The sequence below is a fragment of the Phascolarctos cinereus genome, unplaced genomic scaffold, assembly GCF_003287225.1.
Source record: "Phascolarctos cinereus isolate Bilbo 61053 unplaced genomic scaffold, phaCin_HiC Scaffold_9;HRSCAF=440, whole genome shotgun sequence".
Taxonomy (NCBI): Eukaryota; Metazoa; Chordata; class Mammalia; order Diprotodontia; family Phascolarctidae; genus Phascolarctos; species Phascolarctos cinereus.
This window is the reverse complement of record NW_027556402.1, coordinates 9,823,545-9,849,431: the sequence shown is the minus strand read 5'-3', so window position 1 is coordinate 9,849,431 and position 25,887 is coordinate 9,823,545. Positions and strand designations below refer to the sequence as shown.

Sequence of the window (25,887 nt, the reverse complement as noted above, 5' to 3'; positions counted from 1 at the left end):
ATTACGTGCCAGGCACGGTGGTAAGTCCTTCACAATACTCATCTCACGGCCTACCAAGAGAGGAAAGGCTTTACAGGAAAACCCATAATATGAGAATGTAAGTGACTATCACTGGATGGTAAGACATGACAGACATGGGGACAGCTGGGTAGCACAGCGGGTAGAGCAGCTGCCCTGGAGTTAGGAGGACGTGAGTTCAAATCCAGTGTCAGACACCTGACATGTACCAGCTGTGTGACCCTAGGCAGGTCACTTTGCCTCTCAAAAAACAGAAAGAAATTATGTATATGGGCAATTCGGAGACATCGGGAAGACTGGTATGAACCAAGCGGAGTGAAATCGGTGAACCAAAAGGACCACGTGACCGGCTACGACCATGTCAATTTTTAAAATCACCAAAAGGAAGCCCAACGCTAAGATAGTGTAGAGACAGTATAGCGCTATCTCAGGCAGAGAGGTGGGGGTCTACTATGGCAGAACGTTGTATACTATGTCATATGAAGCCACAGAGTCAGCATTTTTCTATCATTAGTTGGTATTATTATTCTTACAAAGGAAGCTTCATTTTAGATAGGCGTTGCCAGGGGGTATGAGCAGGGGTGGTCTCTTATCAGAGACCAAGAGAAGCGGCATCAATAAAAAGTCCTTTTCCTTGTTTTTAAGGAATAGGTGGAAGAACATTTTGCATCTCAGACACAGCCTCCAGACCGAAGCCTGGAAGGGTGAGATGACCACGCAGCACGCCTGCAGGAGACCCGGAAAGGTTGGCAGACATCTCCCGCGGGCCAGGGCTGTGTCTTTTCCTCCTCCACGTCTCTAGGAAGAGAGATCCCCAGCTTCCCTCAGTCACCCAGGAAGACGTCTTGTCTCTGTCCTGGTCGGGATCTGGGAGTTCTTCCTTCTGGACTGCCGTGTGGATGTTTCAGGGGGATGTGCACAGCTTGGCGTCTGTGTGTGTTTACAAGACAAAGGAAGTCCGAGTCTCCCATTTCAGGACTGGCAGAGACAGTCAACAGAGGAGGAAATGGTCTGCACAGAAAACCCTGGGACAAGATGGTGACCTCACGGTACGGGCAAACAGCCACCCTGACCGTTCCACCTTCCAAAGGCACGAGGCGTTTTTATTCTGCCTGTGACGCTTTTTGTATGAAAGAAAGAAAGTTCTCCAGCAGGCGCTGAAGGGAACCCTCTAGTCAGAAGCTGCAAGGTGTTTTATTCCTCATTTAAGAATATCTCTGACCCCCAAATTCTTGGGACATCTCCTGCAGATAAATGGAATCAGGGCAGTCAGTGATATCAAATACGCACAAGACACAACTCGAGGGACGTATGGAGAATGGGATCTGGAACAGTGGGTTTAGGCAGACTAGACAAAGCACTGGGCCTGGAGTCAGAAAGATACAAGTTCAAATCCAGCCTCAGACGTTTCCTAGCTGTGCGACCCCGGACATGTCACTTAACCCTGTTTGCCTCAGTTTCCTCATCTGTATGCATACTGCATGTATTGCAGCCAGGGCTTAGGGGAAAATGAAACAGGATTTCAGTGCTCAAATCGCTATCAGGGGCACCGGCCTTTTAAAAACTTGGGCCTCCATGCCCATGGCTGCTGGTCAGGAAGTCCCGGGTTTGGACCTGCCTCTGACATCCACTAGCTGTGTGATCCTCGACAATGCACACATCCTTTGTGAAGTCAGATTCCCCTTCGGTTAAAAAAAATGATAGAGTTGGACTAATATGGTCCATTCCAGTTAAAAAATCTGTGATGCTATGAACCTCAGTTTTCCTTGTAAAATGGGGATAATAGGTGTGCCCACTTTACCAAGCAGTTACGAAGCTCAGCAGTATTCTTCTTAACATGAGGCTGAGGCCAGCCACTGAAAAACATGGCGTCTCTGTCACCGAATGAATCCTGGAAGTGGATTTCGTAGGGTGGTCAAAGCAGATGTGATGTAGAGTGCCTTGTACCCATTAAACACTGATCCAGCGGCTGGTGGTCGGCTTCTGGTCAGGACGTTCTCAGGATCCTGGGGGAGCACAGAATCGGAACTGTCCTCTTCTAGGGGCAAAGCTTCCCACCTTGGCTGGATAGTCATGGAAGGGGAGGGACTCCTGGCAGGGACTGGGGCCTGACGGGAGCTTTCTGCCACCTCCACACACTCTACACACGAGGGACGTTGGTGGCTTATGTCAATCTACCTAAGTGGACTGAATTAGAATGGCTTCCCCTTCGTAGTACCATTACTTTGGGATTACCTATTCATCAGTGTTTAAAGGGCATCGGGTTCCATGTGGAATCCCCTCTCTGCTCTTCTGAGGAGCGCACAGAATTATTCATCAAATACAAAAAACATTCCCACAGGTGCACATTTCTGCCAAGGTAGAAAAGATGCTCTCCACCCAGTTATATTCTACAAAAAGAAACCACCAGAGGCTTTCCTGCTCATTCCTCTGTATGTGCAAACAGAAGAGTTAAAGACTTACTTGTAAAACAAGAGAGGAAGGCAAGGAAGAGGGGAGAGAGGAAGGCAAGGAAGAGAGAAAAGAGGAAGGAAGGAAGGAAGGAAGGAAGGAAGGAAGGAAGGAAGGAAGGAAGGAAGGAAGGAAGGAAGGAAGGAAGGAAGGAAGGAAGGAAGAAAAGAGGGAAGAAAGGAAAGGAAGGAAAGAAGAAAAGAGGGAAGGAAGGAAGGAAGGAAGGAAGGAAGGAGGGAGGGAGGGAGGAGGAAGTGAGGAGGGAGGGAGGAGGGAGGGAGGAAGTGAGGGAGGGAGGGAGGAGGAAAGAAGGGAGGGAGGGAGGGAGGGAGGAAGGGAGGGAGGAAGGAAGGAAGGAAGGGAGGAAGGAAGGAAGGGAGGAGAGGAAGGGAGGGAGGGAGGGAGGAAGGGAGGGAGGGAGGGAGGGAGGGGAAGGAAGGGAGGAAGGAAGGAAGGGAGGGAGGGAGGAAGGAAGGAAGGAAGGAAGGAAGGAAGGAAGGAAGGAAGGAAGGAAGGGAGGAAGGGAGGAAGGAGGAAGAAGGAAGGAAGGAAGGAAGGAAGGAAGGAAGGAAGGAAGGAAGGAAGGAAGGAGGAAGGGAGGAAGGGAGGAAGGAAGGAAGGAAGGAAGGAAGGAAGGGAGGAAGGGAGGAAGGGAGGGAGGGAGGGAGGGAGGAAGGAAGGAAGGAAGGAAGGGAGGGAGGGAGGGAGGGAGGGAGGGAGGAAGGGAGGAAGGAAGGAAGGGAGGGAGGGAGGAAGGAAGGAAGGAAGGAAGGGAAGAAGGGAGGAAGGGAGGGAGGGAGGAAGGAAGGAAGGAGGGAGGGAGGAAGGAAGGAAGGGAGGAAGGAAGGAGGAAGGAAGGAAGGAAGGGAAGAAAAGAGGGAAAGTAAGAATGAAAGAAAAAGGGAAGGAAAGGGAAAAGGGGGAAGAAGAAAGAGAAGAGGGGAAATAGGGGAAGGGAAAGAGGGAAAGGGAAAGGAAAGGAGAGAAAAAGAAAGGAAGGAAAGGGAAAGGAAAAAGGAAAGAAAAAGGCAAGGCATTTCCCTGGTCCACTCCATCTCTGCCATTCACCCCTCTACATCTCCCCTTGACTCCATCACAGACATTCATTCAAAGCCTGGCAAGTGTAATCTTGCCCTGCTATCCAAACTGAGGGATAGTTCCATCAACCTCCTCCCAATCTATGAACAGAGGTAAAAAAAACCCAAACCCTCCAAGCCACCTAATTCACATTGAGGGTTTGGACTACTTCTTCTACCCCAAGAGAATTCCTCGGCACCTTCCAAACAGCTCTTACATATATACAGACATGGTTGTTATTTGGTGCATTGGTATCTGCAAGGGCCAGTCTTTCTCAGGCAAAAGAAATAGATGGCTATTGCTGACTGGAGAACATTCTGTCTCTGCATGCAAAAGCTGAGGTCTTGTCTCCTTCATATTAAGATGCTGAGGTTTTGGCTCTCCTAGAATCTAGGCTAGCATTCAGATAAAGAATCCCAAGGGAAAACTCTTAACTCCATAAACCAAAGACCCCATTGTACTGTCAAAAGAACCTATCTCAAGGCCAATCCCCTTGGCACTAGGCAAGGTGGTGAAGAGATAACACAGTAGAGAGCTCTGTTCAGAGTTCATACCTTCTGATTGTTTATTGTTCTGATAAATCTAGGCAACTTCACGACATTGCATTATGCCTCCAACCTGGTGGAACGATCTCTCTCAAAGTCACCATTATGCTTGAATCTCAAAATTAAGCACAAATTAGTAGGGTTTGTTTGCCACACCCTAGTTTCTGCAAGCAACAGATCCCTGCATCCTAGATGGAAGTAAGAAAGACAAGCCTACCATCCCACCTAGCTAATCATGGCCCTATAACACCTGGGACCTAAAAATCAAAATCACGTCAGAGATTATGTCCTTTTTTGTATAAAAAAGGGAACTCGTAAGCTGTCCTTGGCATCAGCTCCCCAATCAGAGCTGCGCCACCTCCTCTTTGAGGCTGCCATCCCCGGGAGCCATCAGGAAAAAGCCACCACTTAGGACCTCATGGCTTCTGCACTTCCCAGACAGCCAATGGAGACCAAGCTTGGGGAGCCTCCCGAGGACCCGGAATTTCTACTGATTGCAAAATACTTCTTGAAGACATCTTGTTAGGCCGTCTTCCATGTCTGCGTTTCTTTGCTCCTTCGGGCCAGCACGTAGCTGATCTCAAAATCACTTATTTAGAGGGATAATCAATTAATTCCCTTTTTCAATGATTTCCAGTAGGGCCCTAAAATTATCCTAACTCACTTGGGGTCAGGAGAGACCAGACTTGAAGTCCTCATCATAGACACCTTCCAGTCACGTATCTTTGAGCAAGAGACTTATGCTAATTGCTTTCCTTAGACATCACTTTCAAAATCCTGCATTTCCTTCAATTACTGAGAAATATCATTCAGAGAAGGAATTCTCCACAGGCTTTAACAAAGGGGTCCATGACAGAAAAGTCAGCCAGGACCCTTCCACCACAGTTACCATGGGTTCATTTATCACCTCCATGTAGACGATTCCTTGATCTACATATCCAGCCTCTCTCCCTCTCTCTCCCCTTTCTTTTCTCTCTCTCCTCCCCCCTTCTCCCCATCCCCCTCTCTCCTCCCTTTCACCAACTGCTTCTTACTTATTCTGATACTTACTTAGCCTAATAACACATTTTAGAGAAACCTAGATGTCCTGCTGCTTTATACTCAGCTCCAACTTGGAATGAGACTTTCACAAAGTGTGACCAGGAAACAGACTCTGAGGAGGGGCACAGTGCTGGATTTGGGAAGACCTGAATTCAGATCCTGCCTTAGATAACTTACAATCTGTGTGAGCCTGAGCAAGCTGCTTAGTATTTGTCAGCCTCTGTTTCCTCATCTGTAAAATGGGGATGATAATGGTACCTAATTCATGTTATTTCACACATATATACACATATATGCACATATATACATAGACATACATATATAATAATATATGCATACATAACATATACATATAAAATCTATACATATATAATATAGACATGCATAGAAAATATATACAGATGTAATATATACATATATCATTATATAATTCTATAGATGTAGGCATGAATAGAAAATATATACAGATAGATATAATATATACATATATCATTATATAATTCTATAGATGTAGACGTGCATAGAAAATACATACAGATATAATACATACATACATATCACTATATAATTCTATAGATACTAGCTATTATAGTTATTGTCACCAGGAGTGAGTGTGCCAGAGTGCTGCTCAGACCACCGTCTTTCTTCAAGCTCTGTCTTATGCGTGAAGCTCGGCCACTGCTTAGGAAACGCCTTTGGGCTTTCTCGCTGTCTGAATGAAAGACTCTTTAGGCCAGCAATGTGGATGTAACATATCGACCCATGGAAACTCGGCTGTCCTCATCGCTCTCTCTCTCTCCACCAAAACTGTGCAAACTGCGTAGGACAGATGGTCGCCTAACCTGGAAACACGGTCACCCACTGGTGGGGGAGGGGAGTCGAGCAGACCAGGTCAGAGAATGTAGACTAGAGCCACCGGGCCTGGGCGGCAGCTGGCCAGAACAAGGGCCGGAGAGGCAATCAGTCCCTAGAAGAGACTACCAGGAAGTGACCTTATCTTAAGGCACTGCACTTGCACTCCAACAAATGCGTGTTTGGTGAATGAATGAAAATAAAACAGTCTAGAAAGCTAGGTGTTTGGGGGAGATTGAGGGGGCACAAAAAGCAAAGACCACAATAAAAACGTATTTGAAAAAATGTTAGTTGATCAAGCCAACTTTCAAACTACGTATGGTATCTCAGACCCTGTCCATCTCTAAAATGCTAAGATTTTCTGTCTGAAAGGAAATTAATTCCTTGCTTGATATGAGCAGAAGACCTGAGTTCAAATGCTGCCTTGGATACTCAGGAGCTACGTGACCTGGGACAAGTCATTCAAATCTTTCTGTGCCTCAGTCTCCTCATCCGTAACACAAGGGAGTTAGAATCAGTGGCCTCTAAAGACCCTTCCAACTCCAGATCTATTATTCTACAGCTAACAATTAAAACACCTGCTTTGAGAAAACCTTCCCTCCCCATAAACACGGCTGATCCCCTTTAGCACAGTGCCAGGCAGACAGTAGGCGCTTCATAAATGTTGACTGATTGATTAATGTGGAAATATGCCTTGCATGACCTCACATGTATGAGTACCATATTTCTTGCCTTGGCAGTCACTATGCCCATCATTAAATGTCTGTTTAATGAACGCATGAAAATTAAACCATCTAACAAGCCAGGTGGTCAAGCCAAGTTCCTAATGAACTATGGAAGCTAAGGCTTTGTCTAGCTTGAAGAATGCGGGAGTTCTATCGGAAAAGTCTCATCAAGATAGCCAGCATTCACAGAGTACTTTAAGTTTTGCAAAGTGCTTCAGAAACATCTCAATCTAACTACAAAACGACCCTGTGAAATAAGTGGTACGACCCCATTTTACAAATGAGGAAACGGTCTGAGAAGAGTAAAGACACTTGCCCAGGGTCACACGGAGCTGGTAAATGTCAGAGAACAGATCTGAATTCGGGTCTTCTTCATTCCAGCGCTCTACCCACTGAACCACCCTGCTCACTGGTCATTAACATGGGGTTTAGGATTAACAGAGGATCACAGAATTACATATAAGACTGCAAAGCTGCAATGGACGTTGGAGACAATCTAGGTGAATCACTATCTATCGGACAGAGAATCCTCTCTAACACAATCACTAAGGAGCATCGAGGCGGGGCAGCGGATAAAGCAGCGGATAAAGCACCGCCCCTGGAGACAGGAGGACCTGTGTGCAAATCCAACCTCAGTCACTTAACCCTGATTGCCTCAAAAAACCAATCAGCCAAACAAATCAAACCACCTCCAAGAGATGGTGCCTTGGAGAACTCCAGGGAGCCAGAAGCCATTCCTTCATCCATCCATCCTTCCTCCTCTGCCGGCCTCACCTGTCATCTGACTCGTCGGCCCGCTGGAGACAGACACTGCATTTCCCACTGACTTAAGCAGGGCTCTTCAACCCTACCCCGTGACAGTGGATAACTAGGAAATGTAATCCCACTGCAGGTGCGTGGCTGCCATCTCATGGCCAGATGGAACAGTGGGCAGCTCAGTCTTTGATGGGACCGAGGCGGAAGGCAGCGGAGGCAGCCAAGCGGAGGGCCCAACGCCAGCCTGGCCTTTGGTCACTGGGAACACCCCGGGCCACGCTGAACTATCTCTCTGTGTAACTACCGGGCTGCAAGGCCCTTTTCTCCGTCTAGCCCCAAGGTGCCCAGGATGGTGCCCAGCACAAAAGAGGGGCTGAAGGTCAACAGACCCGACACACGGATGCCTTCTCTCCTCGCGCTCTCTGAAAGCACCTCAGTCCGGTCCTCCCAAAAGCAGTAAAGGCTTCATGTAGGTGAGTGGAAACTTTGCCCTTCGGCCCCCAAACAGGGGACCCCCAGAGCACAAACAATAGAGAAAGGTCTCGAGCTCTGTCTCTCCCTCTTCCTCTCCCTCTCTCTTCTCTCTCTTTTCTGTCTCTGTCTCTCCTCTCCATCGCTGTCTCTCTTTTCTCTCTCTCCGTCTCTGAGTCTCTCTCTCCCCCTCTCTCCTCTCTCTCCCTCTGTTCATATTTCTCTCACCACATGTCTCTTTCTCTCACAGAGTCAAAAAGATTTTTCTGAAAACACACAAGGGCTCATGAGCTCTTGGGTGGTGGGCTGGCAGAGACCTCGGAGACCTACTCATTTTAGAGATGAGGGCCCAGAGGTGCAGAGCAGTAAAGGGGACCTTCCCAAGGTCACAGAGGCGGCAGCAGTGTCCGCGTTAGGCCTGGCCCCAAAGACAATGCTCCCCAGGCCCAAGTGAGATCGTTGTCACATTCGGAGCAGCTAGATCACGGAAGGCCGCCGCTGCTGCTGCCGCCACCCGCTCCCCTGATTCTACAGCCATTTAAAGAGCTTTCTGCTCAGGAGAGGTCGGGTGGACGTGCACAAGACCTCCACAACACTCACAAGGACCAGCCCAGCCCAGCCCAGCCCAGGAGGAGAAAACACACAATTCAACGAGTTTCCTCCTGGCTTGTTTTTTTTTGCTATCCCCAAAAGAAATAAATTTAAGACAAAAGAAAGTAAGTGAGCAGCTCTGTTCTCCAGCTCCGGCCAAGAGCTGCCTCCATCTTGGGGCCGACTTACAGTCTGTCCCCTTTTCTGACGGTCCAATCGCTGGACACCAAGGTCACTGGTGCACACCTGCCAGGATGTGTGATTCCTTTGGCTGATTTTAAAGGAAGAACTTTTCAGTAGTGGGAGAGCTTGGGACCGACAGGCCACAGAGGGGAATAATTTTTCTGATGCTTTTCACATTTAATACTGGGCCAACCCTGCTTTGGTGGGACTCTGGGGGCCCTCTGGACTAGAGTTACAAAATCGTGCAGGTGAAAAGGAGTTCAGAGGTCATCTAAATCCGCCCTCCCCCCCAGGCTGAATACCAAGAGGTTCAGTGGGTCTGTCCAATGCCTGAATCAGGATGCCTCGGCCTATCCTTTCAGTCTCCCCAGGTTCCCTTCAATCTGTGTCCTCCACACCCCCCAGGACTGTCATGCAGCACAGTGGCTAAGGTGCTGCACTTAAAGCCAGGGAGACCCGAGTTCAAATCCTGCCGCTAAAATCACACAGACCCTTGGGATGTCCTTTACCTCTATCGGCCTCAGTTTCCTCACCTGCAAAATAGCGATAATAGTAAAACATCCCTTCATAGGGTTACCCTAAAGAAGTGAGAAAACCTAAGTCAAGTGTTTTGTATCCCTTCAAAGTATGCAAATATATTTAAATACAAATAGCCAATAAATAAGATAAATAGCCAATGCTAGATATTGTTACTGTTTACTGTCAGCCCTGCTCTTTCCTTGCCTAAGATCTCAAGGTCTGCATGTGGTTTAGAGCTGGGAGGGACTTGAAGGCCATCAACTGCAACCACCCTATTTTACAGATGGGGAAACTGAGACCCAAGTCCCCTAGATGCAAGTGACAGAGGATGGGATTGAAACCCGGGTCCTCTGACTTCAAATCCATATGGGGAAGGTAGAGGAGGCGTGGGAAGACTTCTGTGAACTGTTAAAAGAAAAAGAGGAGTCTTGAAATTCTAAAGGATGAGAATCTCACTACCCAGATCTCCCTGTCCTTCACAGACATGTACACCTCCTCGCACCCCGTATGCTCCAGCCAAGCTGATCTAAGAGCTTTTTCCCCTGTACAAACGTTCCACAGCAACCAATCAATACACATTTATTAGGTGCCTACTATATGCAGGCACGTTCCTGGTGCTGGGGATACAAAAACAAGTGAAAGACAGTCCCTGCCCTCCAGGAGCTTACAGTCTAATAGAGGAGACAGTATGCCCACAGACACATACAGAGCAAGCTATCTACAGGAGAAACAGAAAATAATTAACAGAGGGAAGGCAGTAGAATTGAGAGGGGCAGGGGAAGGCATCCAGTAAAAGAAGTGGTTTTAATTGGGCTTCAAAGGAAGCCAGGGAGGTGAGGTGAGGAGGCAGAGCAGAGGAAGGACATTCCAGGCATTCAGGAGTTCCCTCCTCCCCCCTGCCCATCCCTGCCTCCCACCGCCAAGCCCACACCTCCAATGCTTTCTCCCTCCTTTCCTCCGCCTCTAGCTCCCTCCAGGACCACCTCCTCCAAGAGGTCCTCCTCGATGCTCCCAGTGGTCAAAGCTACCCCCATCTGCAGAATTACCTATTTTACACACACTTTGGATTTGGGTACTTGGTGTTTCCACCCGGTACAAGTAAATTCCTCGTTGGCAAACCCTGCGACTTTTCTTTGCATAACTTTGTATAAGTTGTGCCTACCACCTAATGGCTATTTAATAAACAACTGTTAAACTGGATTAAAATAAAACCAAATGTGAGGAGGTGGAGACTCTAAGACTCTCCCTCGTCCCCACAGATGTCTGCGGGCCTCTGGATGGGCGCCTGGGAGCGTCTCAGAAGAGACACATCTCTGACGCTCAGCCTCCTCTCCCCAAGGGTGGAATCCTGGACTACTCCCAACGCCTTCCTTCAGAGAAGGAAGAAATGGGACTTAGCGCATTCCACTCTGCCTCTGCTGCTCTGACTGTTCCGGCTCCACCAGACAAGACGGTCCCTTGCCCAGGGCCACCACCCCCCCTTGCTTTTCCAGCATCTTTTTATGGGTTGTTTTCTCCCTCTCCTCCCATTAGATCGTGAGTTCCTGGAGGGCAGGGACTGGCTTTCTACTCATTGCACCTCCAGGGCTTAGAACCATACCTGACACACAGTAAGACAGCATGGCTGAGACGCCCTCTTTTTTCCACCTGAGTATCAGTGTCCCATGGAGGGGAATGAAGGGTTAGCGAAAGAAGAGGATTATTCCACTCTTGTTCCCTAAGGCCTCTGGATGATTCGCTGTAGTTGTGTCCGACTCTTCGTGACCCCATTTGGTGTTTTCTTGGCAGAGATACTGAAGTGAGTTTGCCATTTCCTTCTCTTGATTATTTTACAGATGAGGAAACTGAGGCAAACAGGGTGAAGTGACTTGCCCAGGGTCACACAGCTAGGAAGTGTCTGAGGCCACATTTGGACTCGGGTCCTCCCAACTCGAGGTCCAGTGCTCGATCCACTGTGCCACCCACCTGCCCATATCACTCACAGGGAGCACCCAGAGTTCCTCAAGCCCCGGGTATCTGATGCTACTGTATGTGGCCATCACTGACGGTGACCCTCCCCTGAAAGGGTCCCAGTCCAACGGCAGGAGGGGAGCTTCCGAACAAGCTCAGACACCGGGCACAGACGCTCTCCCCCTTCTGCTCTGACCACTGGCCTCCCCAGCTTCCTTTACGTGCCATACACTCTGGTGCAGGGAAGATTGGTGGGGCCCCAGGGAAACAAGACAAGGCCTCCAGCCCCGGCTGCTTCCAGAGGACTTGGCAGGAGGCAAGAAGGGAGGCCGGTCTGGGGAGGATAGCTATAGGCTGCTGGGTCCTGCAGAGTCTGCAATATACTCTCGCCTCCAGATAACTTCTACAATTAACAAATGTACTTAAAACACCGGAGGAGATTGTAATGGGAAGGGCACCGGTCTCATGAGACCGACCAGGTCAGGGCACCAGCCCTGCGGACACCCCTGTCCCCTGCGGAGGAACGTGGGACTGCTCATTTAGAGTTGGAAGGCAGCAATTCCAGCTTCCCCATTTACAGCTGAGGACACGTGTGTGTGTATGTGTGTGTGTGTGTGTGTGTGTGTGTGTGTGTATACATATATTTATATGTGTGCATGTATATATGTGAGTATATGTGTGTGTGTGTATGTACGTATTTGAGTATATGTATGTATGTATATGCATGTGTACGTTTGTGTATCTATGTGTGTGTGTGTGTGTGTGTGTGTGTGTGTGTATGTATGTATGTAGGTAATGAAAACAAAGAAAAATACTAGAACAAAGTGGAACATAACCTGTCCCCTGCCCTTGCCCCAGCCCCGTGCAGGCCCTCATCGCCTCCCACCTGGACTATGGCAATGGCTACTGGGGGTCGGCCTGCCTCAGGCCTCTCCCCACTCCAGTCAATAAAGTGATTCTCCTGAAGCACGGGTCTGATCCCGTCACCCTGTGCCCAGGAATATCCCAGGCTCCCTGTGGCCTCCAAGATCCAATGTGAAATGCTCTGGCTGGCACTCAAAGCCCTTCATCACCACCCCCTCCTCCCTTTCCGGTCTCACACCTCACTGCCCCACACATACTCCTTGGCTTGTGACCCTGGTCCTGGCTGCTCTACCTGCATCTCTGCTCTGGGCAGTTCTCTAGGACACTCTCCCCCTTCTGCTCTGACCACTGGCCTCCCCAGCTTCCTTTACATGCCAACAAAAACCCCACCTTTTACAGGAAGCCTTCCCAAACCCTCTCCTCTCCAGGGCCTTCCCTCTGTTCATCATTTCCTATTCATCATGTATGCAGCCTGTACGTACGCTGGTTTGCATGGTATCTCCCCATTACACTGTAAGCTCCTCGAAGGCAGGCACTGTCCTTTGCCTCTTTTTGTGTCCCCAGTGCTTAGCACAATGCCTGGTGAATAGTATACACTTAATTAACATTTATTGATTGATAATGGCCAATTTCACTTGGAAAAAAAGATGAGGAAATCCATCTCAGCTCTTTCCTTGAAGCTGCAGGGCCTACAGGGACAGAGCACTGCAGACACTGACAGACACTGCTCTCTGTCAGCTGGTTAGCTAAATTCTTCCCCTTTCTCTCAAGTGGGACGGCAGTGGTTGCGGCGGTGAAGGGGCGGCTCCTATATGTCTGTGACGTACAAGAGAAAAGGCATCAATAAAACATTCTTTTTTTGATAAACAAATTAATTATTCTGAATGAAACAAAATTCTCCAAGGCCTCAACTCTATCCAAAACACATCACAAACTAGAAGAGTAAAGTTTAATTCCTTTCGCCAACATACGTAACAATAGCCACTAATAAACATCCTCACAGCATCCCTGTGAGAGAGGAGCCATCATTCTCCTTACCTTACAGCTGAACTAAGAGCGGTTTTGCGATTTGCCCACAGTCAGAAGCTAGTTCAGCACCCAAGACAGGTTTCATCCTCAGGCATCCCTGACGCCACGGTTAGGGTTCTAACCACTGCTCCACCCCACTCCCTCATTGCTGACTACACAAAGGTAAAGCCTAAGGATGGTGTTAGCATTTTACGGTGGAACGATTTTAAAGCTGTCAAGTTGACGGTGTCTACATCAAAATTAAAACCACATCTCAAAGAAGAAAACCGTGTGTGTGTGTGTGTGTGTGTGTGTGTGTGTGTGTGTGTGTGTGTGTGTGTGTGTGTGGATGGTAGAGGTGGGGCTTGTATTATTCACGGACAAAACACCTGGGCAGGGGGAGAGAAGGCCCAAGGCCTCCTGTCCTCACCATACTGACACAAACCCACAGCCCCTCCACGGAGGGGCTCCACGTGGCCACGTCTCTACACACGGCTATAATAGGCACCTACTCTTAACAAAGACCCAATAAACTCCAAACCCAGCTGTCTGCCATTCGAAAAAAGGCAGCCTGTCATCAATCTTCAGACAATGGGTCGGTCTGACATCACACAATCGCATTAATCTTCATTTGTCTGATACATCCTGTCATTCTTATGCAAATAGGACATTTGAGGATGCAACTTTTCTTCCAGACAGGATGTGAGAGACAAAGGGGAAGAGGAGGACAAGGCCCCGGGCCGCCTCCCCCGACCCCCCCAAGCCATCACTCCCCAGCTGTCTTGTGTTTCCCATCAGAGTCAATGTGTTTGACATTCCAAAATGAGACCAGCATGAGGTAAAACAACCTCAATCTTTAGCTCCCTGTATCAAGTCCTGGGCTTGGAACAGTCACCAAGGTCCACCGGGCCCCTCGGGCCAAGCCAAATGGAAATGCAGCTGGGAGATGAGACTGGGCCAGCCCATGGCCACTTCATTCCCCGGATATTTGCTGGGCACATGCTTCCAGGCTCAAGGTTTCCAGGGGTGGGGGGAGTATGTGTGGGCAGGAGGTGACATGGGGAGGGGAGTAGGAAGGAATGGAGAAGAAAACCCTCTTAGTTAACCTTCCAGACTGCACCAGAGCCCAAGACAGATTTCTCGCAGGATATCAAAGTCAAGGGATCATGAGATTACATATACCCAGAGCTGGAAAGCAAACTCAGGGGTCATATTCTCCAACCCCCTCATTTGAACAGAGAAGGAAACAGAGGCCAAAGGTCACACAGTGAGAGAGGCAGGGTCCAAAGACAGGGTCCTCTGACTCTAAAAGCCGGCACCTATCCCTTTCCACTGTTCCCTGCTGGTCTCCATTTCCACATAGAAATCTTCTCTCCCCCTGCCCCCCACCGAAATTTCCTCAGCCAAACCAGATGGTAAAAACTGGTTTGGAAACAGGAAGTTCAATGGATTGTCTCTGAAGGGGTTTGTTTTCACAAGCAGGTATCCATTGGTCTACATGCATTGATGTTTTCATGTAACTACGGGTAAGTAACAAAAGTCCCCATGACATTTTGACATGGAGAAAAAAAAAAAGCAAACAACAAAACCCCCTGGAAAGGAAATAAATCTCCAAGACCCTGTATATGATTGCTAACCTGAGTTAAGACAAAAGAGGAGGCCTGGATTCTGGGCAAATCATATCCTGACCAAAACCAGAGGCAGATGCTCCCCCACTCAGATCTCGTCTGCCTCTCTGGAGCTGAAGGCAGGAGCAGCTCCAAACAAAGTCAGAATGATCTGCGAATTGTGAATGAACTCACAGGAGTTCTGCAAGCACCCATCCCATAAGCCTCTACGCGTCAAAGGCGCCACGCTGGTGACTGGTGATATGGAGAGGAAAAGAAAACCAGGGCCCGCCCTTACAGGGCTTACATTCTACCAGTGAGATGGAGCATATACGAAGACAAATAAACCTACAGAATAATCTCAAGAGGCCAGGGACGCTTGCTTCACTGAGGAGGCAGCAATCAGTGAGGTGGAGGGCAGCCACCATTAAGTATGGCGCACACCACAGAAGGCTGGATGCGGCAGGAAGTGGGAACGGCCCGCCGTGGTCTCAAAGGAAGGCTCTCCTGTGGCCAGGTAGCGGCAGACACACAGCCTGGCACCTTTGATCGTGACACAATATCTGGCTTTGCTATCCAGTGGTGAGTAGAGAGGTGCCTTTAATTGGTGATCTGGTTAGAAGGCTTCCTTAGAGCCTTTTTTGGCCTCATTTTAAATGGGTACGTGTCATTCACTATCAAGAGAAGGTCTGCGTTATGTTCCGCTCTTGACCTACGAGGCAGAAACCGGACACCCAACAGCAGAGACATTCACCCCGCTCGTCCCATTGCTCTAGAAAAGAGTCAAAGATCCAGGGCGGTTCTAGACCTGCTCCGGGGAGGCCCGGACACCCAACGGCAGAGGCATTCACCCCGCTTGTCCCACTGCTCCTAGAAAAGAGTCAAAGACCCAGGGCGGTTCTAGACCTGCTCCGGGGAGGCCCGGACACCCAACGGCAGAGGCATTCACCCCGCTCTTCCCACTGCTCCTAGAAAAGAGTCAAAGATCTAGGACGGTTCTAGACCTGCTCCGGGGAGGCCCGGACACCCAACGGCAGAGGCATTCACCCCGCTCTTCCCATTGCTCTTAGAAAAGAGTCAAAGATCTAGGACGGTTCTAGACCTGCTCTGGAGAGGCCTCGGGGCTGGCTGAAGGACTGCTGGCGTCTTCAGGCCTGGTCCAGAACTAGAACGATCTCCAGACGGGATCAAATGGAGGAGGGGGCCACAAGCCACATGTGAGAGAGACCGTCAGGCTGTGTCTCTAGAGTTAGAGAGGGCTGACAAAGCAACGAGCCCAATTCCCCCATTTTACAGATGAGGACACTGAGACCCTCTGTGACTCTGACATCCACTGGTTACAGGATCTTGGATGAATAACGTAATCTCTAAGTGTTTAGGGCAATTCTCCAAGACCAGAAGTTGCAGAAAAGGTGTCACCCTCCACTGGTGGAGTTCTATGAGACCCCAACGAAACCACAGCTCTAGTCGCTATCCCCATCCCTTTATAAACCTTACCTTATTTGAGCCTTGTCACACCCTTATGAGACAGGCACTTTATACCCATTTTAAGGATGAGGAAACTGATCTGAACCAGTTCTCCCTGCCTCCACCTCAAGGACTCAACCACAAATCCATGAGACTAGTTCTGGGGAATCCAAGCAGGGCAGGCTTAGCATGAGCTCCGATGCAACGGACAGCGAGCTGGAGCAAGAGAAATGGCTGGAGACCTCTCCACGCCAGAAGATACCAATCCCCACAGCCCAGGGTGGGGCAGCCCAGCCTCTGTAAACAAGACCTCTCCACAGCAAACTCAGCCCGCACCTTCCAGTCTGCCCTTGAAGAACTCTGACGAAAGGAGACTGGACTTCGCCTCTCGCAACATATTCCACCTTGGGGCAGTTCCAAGTAAATATCAGAGCATTCCCACCCAGGACTGCCGACTCCCAAGTCCAGAGCTCCATCCACTAGGCCACGTGGCTGCACCTTAACTAGGGGCACAGAGACAAACATGACTTCACTGACAGTGGGGTCTGGGTGGACACGCCTCAGAAATCATCATGTAGGGTGGCTACCAGGCCTTCCCAAGTCTTTGCCTCTCTAGGGGAAACACCCCCAGTTTCTCCAACATCAGGTAGCTCTCCAGTCTTCCCATTCTCACGTGACACCCTCACTCAAATGTGATGACGGGTTTGTGTCAGGCCAAGCAGGGACGCGCTTTACCCCCCCATTCACCCGAAGACTCTCTAGTGATGCCTAAAGAGTCAGCTGACACTGAAAGTAGCCAGTCAATGAGCATTTATTAAGTGCTCACTGTATACAAGGCACTGTGCTAAGTTCTGAGCACCTCTAACCCGAAATCTCACGCTCTCCTTTAAAAAAAAAGGACAAAAAACAGCAAGGCCAAAAGCTTTATAAAGTGAAATCCGATACAAGTCAGCGAATGCCCTAAAGAAGCAACGCTGTGAGGGGAGTGATCCCATGAGCCTCAGCCTGGGAAGCCAAACACAGAAGGAATGAGGGAAAAGCAATAATAGTAAAACCTACGGACGGTAAGTCTGGACCTTCAGCAACCCTTCTCCAGCACCCTAATGGAAAGGGAAGCCTGGGGCAGGAAGCAAGACAGAATGAGGTAAGGTGCCGCCTGACCTCAGAATCTCCTTTCTTGGGAGCAGTTAACAGAAAGAGGGTAACCAGGTGCTGCAGTGAATAGAACACCGGCCTTGGGGACGGGAAGACCTGAGTCTGAATTCGCCTATAGGCACTGGCTAGCTGTGTGACTCAGGGCAAACCACTTAACCCCTCACCTTCCTCACAGCACCCACCCCACAGGGCTAATGCAAAGACTAAATGGGATAACATGGAAAATGTTGCAAATTTTAAATGCCAGCTTCACCATCATCATTATCATCTTCATCATCTTCATCATCATCATCATCACCATCAATATCTTTGGAAGGCCAAAAGCTAATGTTCTACTAGACAATTACTTGAATAGAAAAGATGAGATACTCAACAAGGACATGTTGGAGAGGCGGGCGTATCTATGTGGAGAAGCTTCTGCTGACACAGATTGCAACCTGTCTATGATTCAGTAGCTAAATCGTAGGGCGCTACGTTAGGTGTATAAAAGGGAAATGACTTGCCCAGGGTCACAGAGCTAGCTAATACGTATAGTGATAATAATAGCATTAATACTAATGACAGCTAGCACTGATATAGTGCTTTAAGGTTTGCAAAGTATAAATATTGTCTCATTTGAGCTTTACAACAACCCAGAGGGATATGGGCTATTATTATCCCCATTTAACAGATGAAGAAACTGAGACAGACAGAGGTTTAGCGATTTGTTCAGAGTCATCCAGTTGGTAAGAGTCTGAGGCCTGGATTGAACTCTGGTCTGCCTGACTCCAGGCCCGGGGCTCAAACCACTGTACCACCTAGCTTACTGTCCAAAGTGGTATTGGAACGCAGGTCTTGCTGACTCCAAGCTCAGCATTCTGGTTACTATACAATTCTCCCTTTCTGTCAAAATAAATAAATCAGGTGAAGCACAAAATCCAGGGAACAGATGGGTCATTGCATTACAACAGGTTGCAGGAAAACAAAAGGAAAAAAAAGAAACTGGCAGCAACAAATGAAGAGTTAACTTGAAATAAAAAAGATTTAGAGAAACTCATAGTTGCTGGCAAACCCTTTCATCAATATTAAATCACATACACTGTCTGACCAAAACAAGCAGATTTTCCCCCTCTCTCATCTTCAGTCTTTAAATGAAAAAGCAAATGAGAAATCATTTGGGTGAAAAAGACCGACCCCAATTCCTGGAGCCCTGGGCAGATGCCCCAGCCCAGTCTTTCCTACCTTGTCAATCTTATCTGGGCGATTGGTAGCTGCTAAAATAATCACATCTTTGAGCTGTTCAATCCCATCCATTTCTGTTAAGAGCTGGGCCAGAACACGGTCTGCTACATTTCCGGCACCTGAAGAGCTAAGTTTAAAAAATAAAAAGTCAGTGCCTACGCAAATAACACATCTACATCCAAAAGTAGGGGGAAAGATTTTCATCCTTTCTGAAACAAGTAAGTAAAATGTTAATTGTAATAATCTTGCTGGACATTTTCCCCCAGTCATAATCCATTACTGGCCAGGAAGGAAGAATATGGAAACGTATAAAGTCTCTGCCAAAGCAGGAAATGGGATTTAAAATCTCATTTCCCCAACTCTCTCGGGAGTCATGCGTGAGAGCCGAAAAAATACCCAACGAAGAATCACTCCATCAGCAGTCACTTATATTAACTGTTTACTATGTGAGAGGATATGCCAAGCCCCAGAGACCTAAAGACAAAAGTCAAACCTTCTCTGCCCTCAAGAAGCTTACATTTAATGGGGACCTACCCACATATGCATAATACATAAGATATATATGCAGCATATACGAGGGGATGCGTAGGGGAAGGCCCTATGTGGAGGAAAAGCTGGTAGGCAGGAGGGACACAGAAAGGCCTCCTTAGGAAGGGGACCCGGTTTGAGTCTTGAAGGAAACCCAGGATTCCAATCAGAGATGGAAAAAGGCAGCATTCTCTCTGGTTTGTTGTGAGCATCAAATGAGATTTGTACGTGTATATATTGTATGTATTTATATATATACATATGTCTGTATGTGTGTGTGTGTGTATATATAGATATATATGTATATGTTGCATTGTAGACTTTCAAACACCACACAAGTGCTAGCTAACACCATCATTACTGAAGGGAATACAGGAAAAACCGGCACACTAATACACTGTTGGTAGAGATGTGAGCTGGTCTAGCAATTCTGGAAAGCAATTTGGAATCACGTCCCCAATGTCCCTGAACTATATATCCTACGACCTAGAGATACCACTCCCTGGCCTATATGCCAAAGAGATGGATTGGAGTGGGGAGAGACTGGAGTCAGTGAAACCAATTAAGAAGTTATTCTAATAGTTCAGACAAGAAATAATGAGGGTCTCTACTAGGGAGGTGCATGGAGAATGCATGGAGAGAAACAGGAGTCTGTGAGAGATGGCTGTGGAGGCAAAAACAACATATGGCAACTGATTGAGTAGGTGGGGTGAGAATGAAGAAAAGATGATGTCTAGGCTCTTTTTTTTGGATCACGGCTTTCAGGTAGTCCAACAATTTTTAAATTCTCTCTCCTAGATCTATTTTCCAGGTCAGTTGTTTTTCCAGTGAGATATTTCACACTGTCTTCTATTTTTTCATTCTTTCGGTTTTGTTTTACAATTCCTTGATTTCTCATGAAATCATTAGCTTCCATTAACTTCCAGTACCAGAAGTTAGGTACTGGAAGGATGGTGGTCCCTTCAATGGTAACAGGAAAGTCAAGGAAGGGTAGAGGGTTTGAGGTGAAAGATAATGACTTGTGTTTGGGGCATGTTGAATTTGAGATGCTTATAAGACATCTAGTTCAAGATGTCTAATAGGCAGTTGGTGATACAGGCCTGGAGCTTAGGAGAGACTATGGTTGGATATATAGATCTGGCAATTATCTTCATAAAAATAATTGGAGCCATGGGAGCTGCTAAGATCACCAAGTGAGAAAGCATAGGAGAAGAGAAGAGGACCCAGGACAGAGCCCTAGGGGACACCGAGTTGTTGAGCATGACCTGGAGGAAGATCCAGAAAAAGAAATGGAGAAATAATCTGGCAGTGTCTAAGCAAAGTGGGTGTCAGCAATGTCAAATATTGTAGAAGGTCAATAAGAATGGGAACTCAGAAACAGCCATCCGATTTGGTAATTACAAGATCTTTGGTGACTTTGAAGACAGTAGTTTCAACTGACTGATGAGGCCAGAGGCCCAATCACAGAGAGTTCAGAAAAGAGTGGGAGGGGGCACCAAATTTAGATGGTATTTTCAAGGCTTTTGATGAAGAAATACATGATGAGAGCTAGTGGAGACGGTAGGACCTAGAAAGAGGTTTTTAGGGATGGAGTTTTGGGCACGTTTGTGGGCCAAAGGGATAGGGAAAGCCTGAAGAGGAGACAGAGACAAGTGATGATGGTGGGGGCAATTCGCCAGAGAAGAAGGGGATGGAATCAAGGGGGCACGTAGAGAGATTTACTTTGGCAAAGAGGAGGGCCGCTTCTTCATCAGACACTGGAGCGAAGGAGAAGAAGGCGGGAATAGATATTAAGAGAAGGGGAGAAGAGGGAATCTGGCAAGAGGTAATGTTCTCAGCTAAGAAGCCATCTCAGAGGCCAAGTCTTGATGAAGAGGTCAAGTCCAAGGTCACACACCCAAGTCTGTTGTCCATTCTACCATACTTGCTTCTCAATACTTAGTTACACTAGTCCTTAAGACTACAACCCATTGTCGGTCCTTCCTCCTCTTCCATAAAATGGGGACACTCCACCACACAGAGCTGCTGGGATTACAGCATTCTGTAAGGCTTAAATCAGTACAGAAATGTAAGTAATGCTATTAGTCTAGACTTCCTGTCTCTTCCCTCACCCCCATTCAGTAAACTCCAATGGCTCCCTATCGCCTCCGGGATCAAAAACAAAATCCTCCATTGGAACCTCAAACTCCTTTACAACCCAGCCTCCTCCTGCCTTTCCCACGCTCTGACACCTTGCCTCTTACAACAGCTTCCCTGCCTTCCTTCAAGTCCCAGCCCAAATCCCACCTTCTATGAGAAGTCTCTACCCATCACTCTTACTGCTGGACCCTGCCCTCTCTCAGTTACCTCCAGCTGACCCGGTGCATGCCTCATTTGCACCCAGTGGTCTGCATGCTGTCTTCCTCATTAGACCATGAGCTCTTTAGGAACAGGCACTACTTTTTGCTTTCATTGTAACTCCACAGTTTAGCACAGTGCTCAACACGCAGTAGGTGTTTCATAAACGCTTGCTGACTGGACTTACTTTGGATTGATCGCTTAGCCATCATATCTTCTGTAAAACAAGGAGAATGACCTTGGTGGGATCTAAGGAACCTCTGTAACTAAAATGCTATGATTTTCATTGCCTTTTAACCTTATTAGTTTTTCCAAAGTCAAAACATCTTTTGGCCTTCGGATACATTGCTGGTAGTGGAAAACGTAGAGCACAGAATGACTAAAAGTGATGGATTATTTCTCCACAGCACACCTTTCTTTTCTCCAGACCCAAATGTCTTTGGCAGACCCACAGCGGACGGGGTCACTTCCTGGAGCTGCTTTATGTGTGCCGGGACCCTTATTAGACAGACGGGAATTCTCATTCCAGGGATATGCAAGGAAATGAGCAGAGAAACTCTGTTTTATCATTTCCCCCTGGCTCCAGGCCACGTGAATGATAAAAGTCCTATCATTTCACATTGCAGTCTTTTAACCTTTGGCTCAACCTTAAACCAAGGTTTTCTTGCTGTGGAGGAGGAACACCCCAACGTTTGCAACATCAACTTATTTATGGGTTTTATTTGTGGGAAGGTTTGGTTTTTTAAAGGCTGTCACTATAACAGGATGTTAAAGACTTAAACACCTACTGTGTGCCAGGCAGATAAGTACTTTATAAATAGCAACTCACTGGATCTTAACAGCAACCCTGGGAGGCAGGTGCTGTTACTGTTCCCATTTGACAGCTGAGGAAATGGAGACAGACAGAGGTTAAATGACTTGCCCAGAGTCATACAACTAGGAAGAAACTGAGACTGGATTTGAACTCAGGTCTTCCCAACTCCAGGCTCAACAATTTGTCCAATGGGTTATGAGCTGCCTCTAAAGACCAGACCTTTAAGGTTACACAAGAATAAACTCACAACTCGCCAGGAACACAGAGGGTGCCCATTGATCACGGAGTGGCTAAACAAATTATGACACAGGAATGCTATTACACAATACAGAATGACCAAGATGAAGAATTCAGGGAAACATGGGAAGATTTGTATCACCTGGCACAGAATGAGCAGGAGGAGAAGATAAACAATTATTAAATAAATGAAAACAAGACTACAGGGCCCTTGCAATTACACATCTCCTGAAGAACAGATGATGAAGCAAATCTGCCCCTTCTTTGTAGAGCAGTGAGGGACCACAGGTGTCAAATACTGCATACACTGTCTTTTGGGGGAACTTTTGCTCAACTGTTTTTCTCTGTTACAAGGGCAGTATCAATGGGAAGGGAAAGACAGGTTAGGTAATCAATACTGTCAAAGACAAAAAGAATTAATAAAACCTTCTTTTAAATAAAGACTAAAGCCTAAGATGGACAGCCAGATGGTGCAGTAGATAGAGCACCAGGCCTGGAATCAAGAAGGCTCATCTTTGTGAGTTCAAACCCAGTCTCAGACACTTAACTAGTTGTGTGACCCTGGGCAAGTCACTTTATCCCATTTGCCTCAGTTTCTTCATCTGTAAAATGAACTGGAGAAGGAAATGACAAACCACTCCAGTCTCTTTGCCAAAAAACAAACAAAAAACAACACACAAATGGAGGTCAAAGAGTCGGACACAACTGAAAACCAACAAATCCTAAGATAAACCACCCCAAACCTCAGGATTAAGTCCCACAAAATCATGACTGTTTATCTATGGTTGAGAAATATCATCAGATCTGATGGTGATCTCCTATATACCATCTTTTTATAGTCACATTTCAAACAGCTGGAGTGCCCAGAGTTATACAGCAGCTGTCCTGGCACCTCACTACCTACAAAAAGAGCAGCCCAGCTTAGCCAACACACTAGAAAATTCAGGCATCCCTATGCTTTTTTTAATACACTTTCTATACATCCATTTCCTTCTGGTAGAAGCCAAGTCTGACCTACTACCTGCCTCATTTATTCCTACCAGCCATACTCCTAGGTTTCTAAAAAAAATTAAAATTAGGTTCTAGAGTAGAAAGAGCTTTCGAGTCTAACAGTGAATGGATTTCATTCATTTCCCTCCTTCCATTTTGGACCACGCCAGGCTCTAGAATGAGGAATGGGTAGTAGGAGCAGAATTTCTTCCACAGCTGTAGAACTGGGACAAATGAGGGGATGGAAAGGTTTACTACAAAGCAACGAAACTTGCTTCTCTAATGGAGAGTTATTTACGGCCAGAGACGGTTCACGGAATCCAAGACTCATTCATTTGGATTCGTTTCCAAAGGAAGTCAAGTAAAAAGAAGTCACCTTCTCAGATTGGAGCACCTAGAGGCATGCATCTCTCAGGACACCAGGCAGGCAGAGTGTGGGAAGATGCTTAGAGAGGAGGTTAAGTCAGACAGGGGATGAGGGAAAGACCCATGGGGCGGCGTCCCTGGGCCCATCTCCGCGAAGTCGGACCTTTCTAATCACCGTCCTCTATATGTACCAAACCAGAGAGAACAAAAGGGAAACCCATGACACTACTGAGAGGTTGATCCATTCTCTTCATATCCTTACCTTGGGCCCCACCTGGAGGTGAGAAGCTAGCATGACAACAGTCTTTCGGACTGTTCACTTTTGCCTCCAACTCTACCTTTCTGCCTTTGTGACTATGGGCAAGTCATTTCTCTTAAGAGATCCCTAGTGGACTTCTGGCTCCGTCCTTTCCAGTCCAAAGACTGTGAGAAAACAGAGGCAAAGGGTGGCTCTGTCACCCATTATTACCACCTCACATCTCCCAGCAGAGGCCTGTCCCTTACTTTTCCCCTTATACTTTACTCCTCTCCATGTCCTCTTTCACCTAGAGACAATGGCTTCCCTCATTGTCCTATCTCCTGCTCCCATGCGTTCTTCCTGCCTGTCCCCCGTGTCTAGGCCTCTCTCCCTCCTCATCTCCGCCTCGTGGCTCCCTTCAAGTATCGGCCAATGTCTTCCACAAGAAGTCTCTCCCCGTCTTCTTTGATTTGCCTTAAGATGATCTCAATCTATCCCATCCACATCTTGCTGGTATGTGGTCCTTTGCACTGTGTCACTCCCTCAATAGACACTAAGCTTGTTTTCACATCTCTTTTTCTATCCCAAGAGCTTACTAGACTGACCGGCACATTGTAGGTGACTAGGAATAAATGCTTTTTGACTTGATTTGTGGACTCATCTCTGCAGCTCAACGGACCGTGTGTCAGAAACAGGATTACATCCAGCACCTAGAATATAGTCTTCAATAGTTGCTAAATGAATGTGGGAAAAGTCTGTCTCTCTTGAATGGGGAGAGTTATGGACAAAATTCATTCTACCTTGACAGCACATTCTGTCTAACGAGGAGGAAAAATGCCCAGTCTGAAAACCAAAGAATCTCGCCCTTTTTCAGACCCACACCCTCTTGGCTTTCAGCAAGCCTTCCTGTACTCCCTATTCAGTATGAAAGGAAATTTATTCTAGATTTTATCATACACAAGCAGAGAAAAAATAAAATAGGTCAATTTAAATAGGATAATACAGCTACTTAATGTCCCTGACTCCCTAGACAAGCTTCTCATTCCCCCTAGGGATATCCACACCCCATATTAAAAGCCCCTGCTATAAAGAAATAAAAAGGTCAGCAGATAACCTGGGCAGAAGAGTTTTTGAGGGAAAAAACAACAATAATAAAAGAGAAAAAAGAAAACCAGGAGAAAACAAAGCAATTCAATAAACTTTTATTTGGTGCCTATTCTGTGATGAGTACTAAAATCTGCACCGGAGTGTCAAAGGTAAAGAAACAGCAGGCCCTGCCCTTGGCATGGCATGCTGGGAAGGGTGCTGGTTCAGGGTCAAGATACTCAGGTTTGAGTCTCCCCTTAGCATCTGCATGCTCAGTGACTGTGGCCAAGTCCCTCCCCTCCTCTGGGCCTTGGCTACTGCGTTCTCTGTAAACTGTAGGAATGGGAGCAGATGACCTAGAAAGGATCTGTCAGCTCTGAGATGACCTCATTCTACATCGCAGGGATGACATTCCCAGGAGCGTGCAGGTGGCAGAGCAGACGAAGCTCTGGACGTGTGCGTTGGAAGCTTAGGATCGCACCTCACCTCAGAGAACCACCGGCCACACGATCCCAGTGACTGACTAACCTCTCCCAGGCTCACTTTCGTCAACTTAAAATGAGGATGATAATAGCACCTACCACACACAGCTGATATAATAATAACTGCAGAATGACAATAATTAATTATCATACAATTTTATGTTTACATTCTATCATGTTCCATGTATTATATTTACATATGTTTGTATATGATATATTTATCATTACATCAGTTATTATATTATATAATCATTAATCATATTGTTAATTAACAACCATGCCAATAACAGGATAATTATTAATTATAT

General features: G+C 47.2%; 1 protein-coding gene across 4 annotated transcripts in view; it reads right to left on the bottom strand.

The window, feature by feature from the left end:
* AFG2A (AAA ATPase AFG2A) overlaps positions 1–25,887 on the bottom strand; it is a 233,662-nt gene that overhangs the window by 149,956 nt on the left and 57,819 nt on the right. For 2 of the 4 annotated variants that reach the window (XM_021008252.2, XM_021008250.2), the window contains exon 14: positions 18,502–18,628. The exons of 1 other annotated variant lie outside the window; for it this stretch is intronic. In XM_021008252.2, the coding sequence (XP_020863911.1) occupies positions 18,502–18,628 (127 nt within the window). Of the gene's footprint in view, positions 1–12,559; positions 12,860–18,501; positions 18,629–25,887 lie in introns of those variants that run through there. One more of the 4 variants, XM_078148715.1, reaches the window with a different exon arrangement.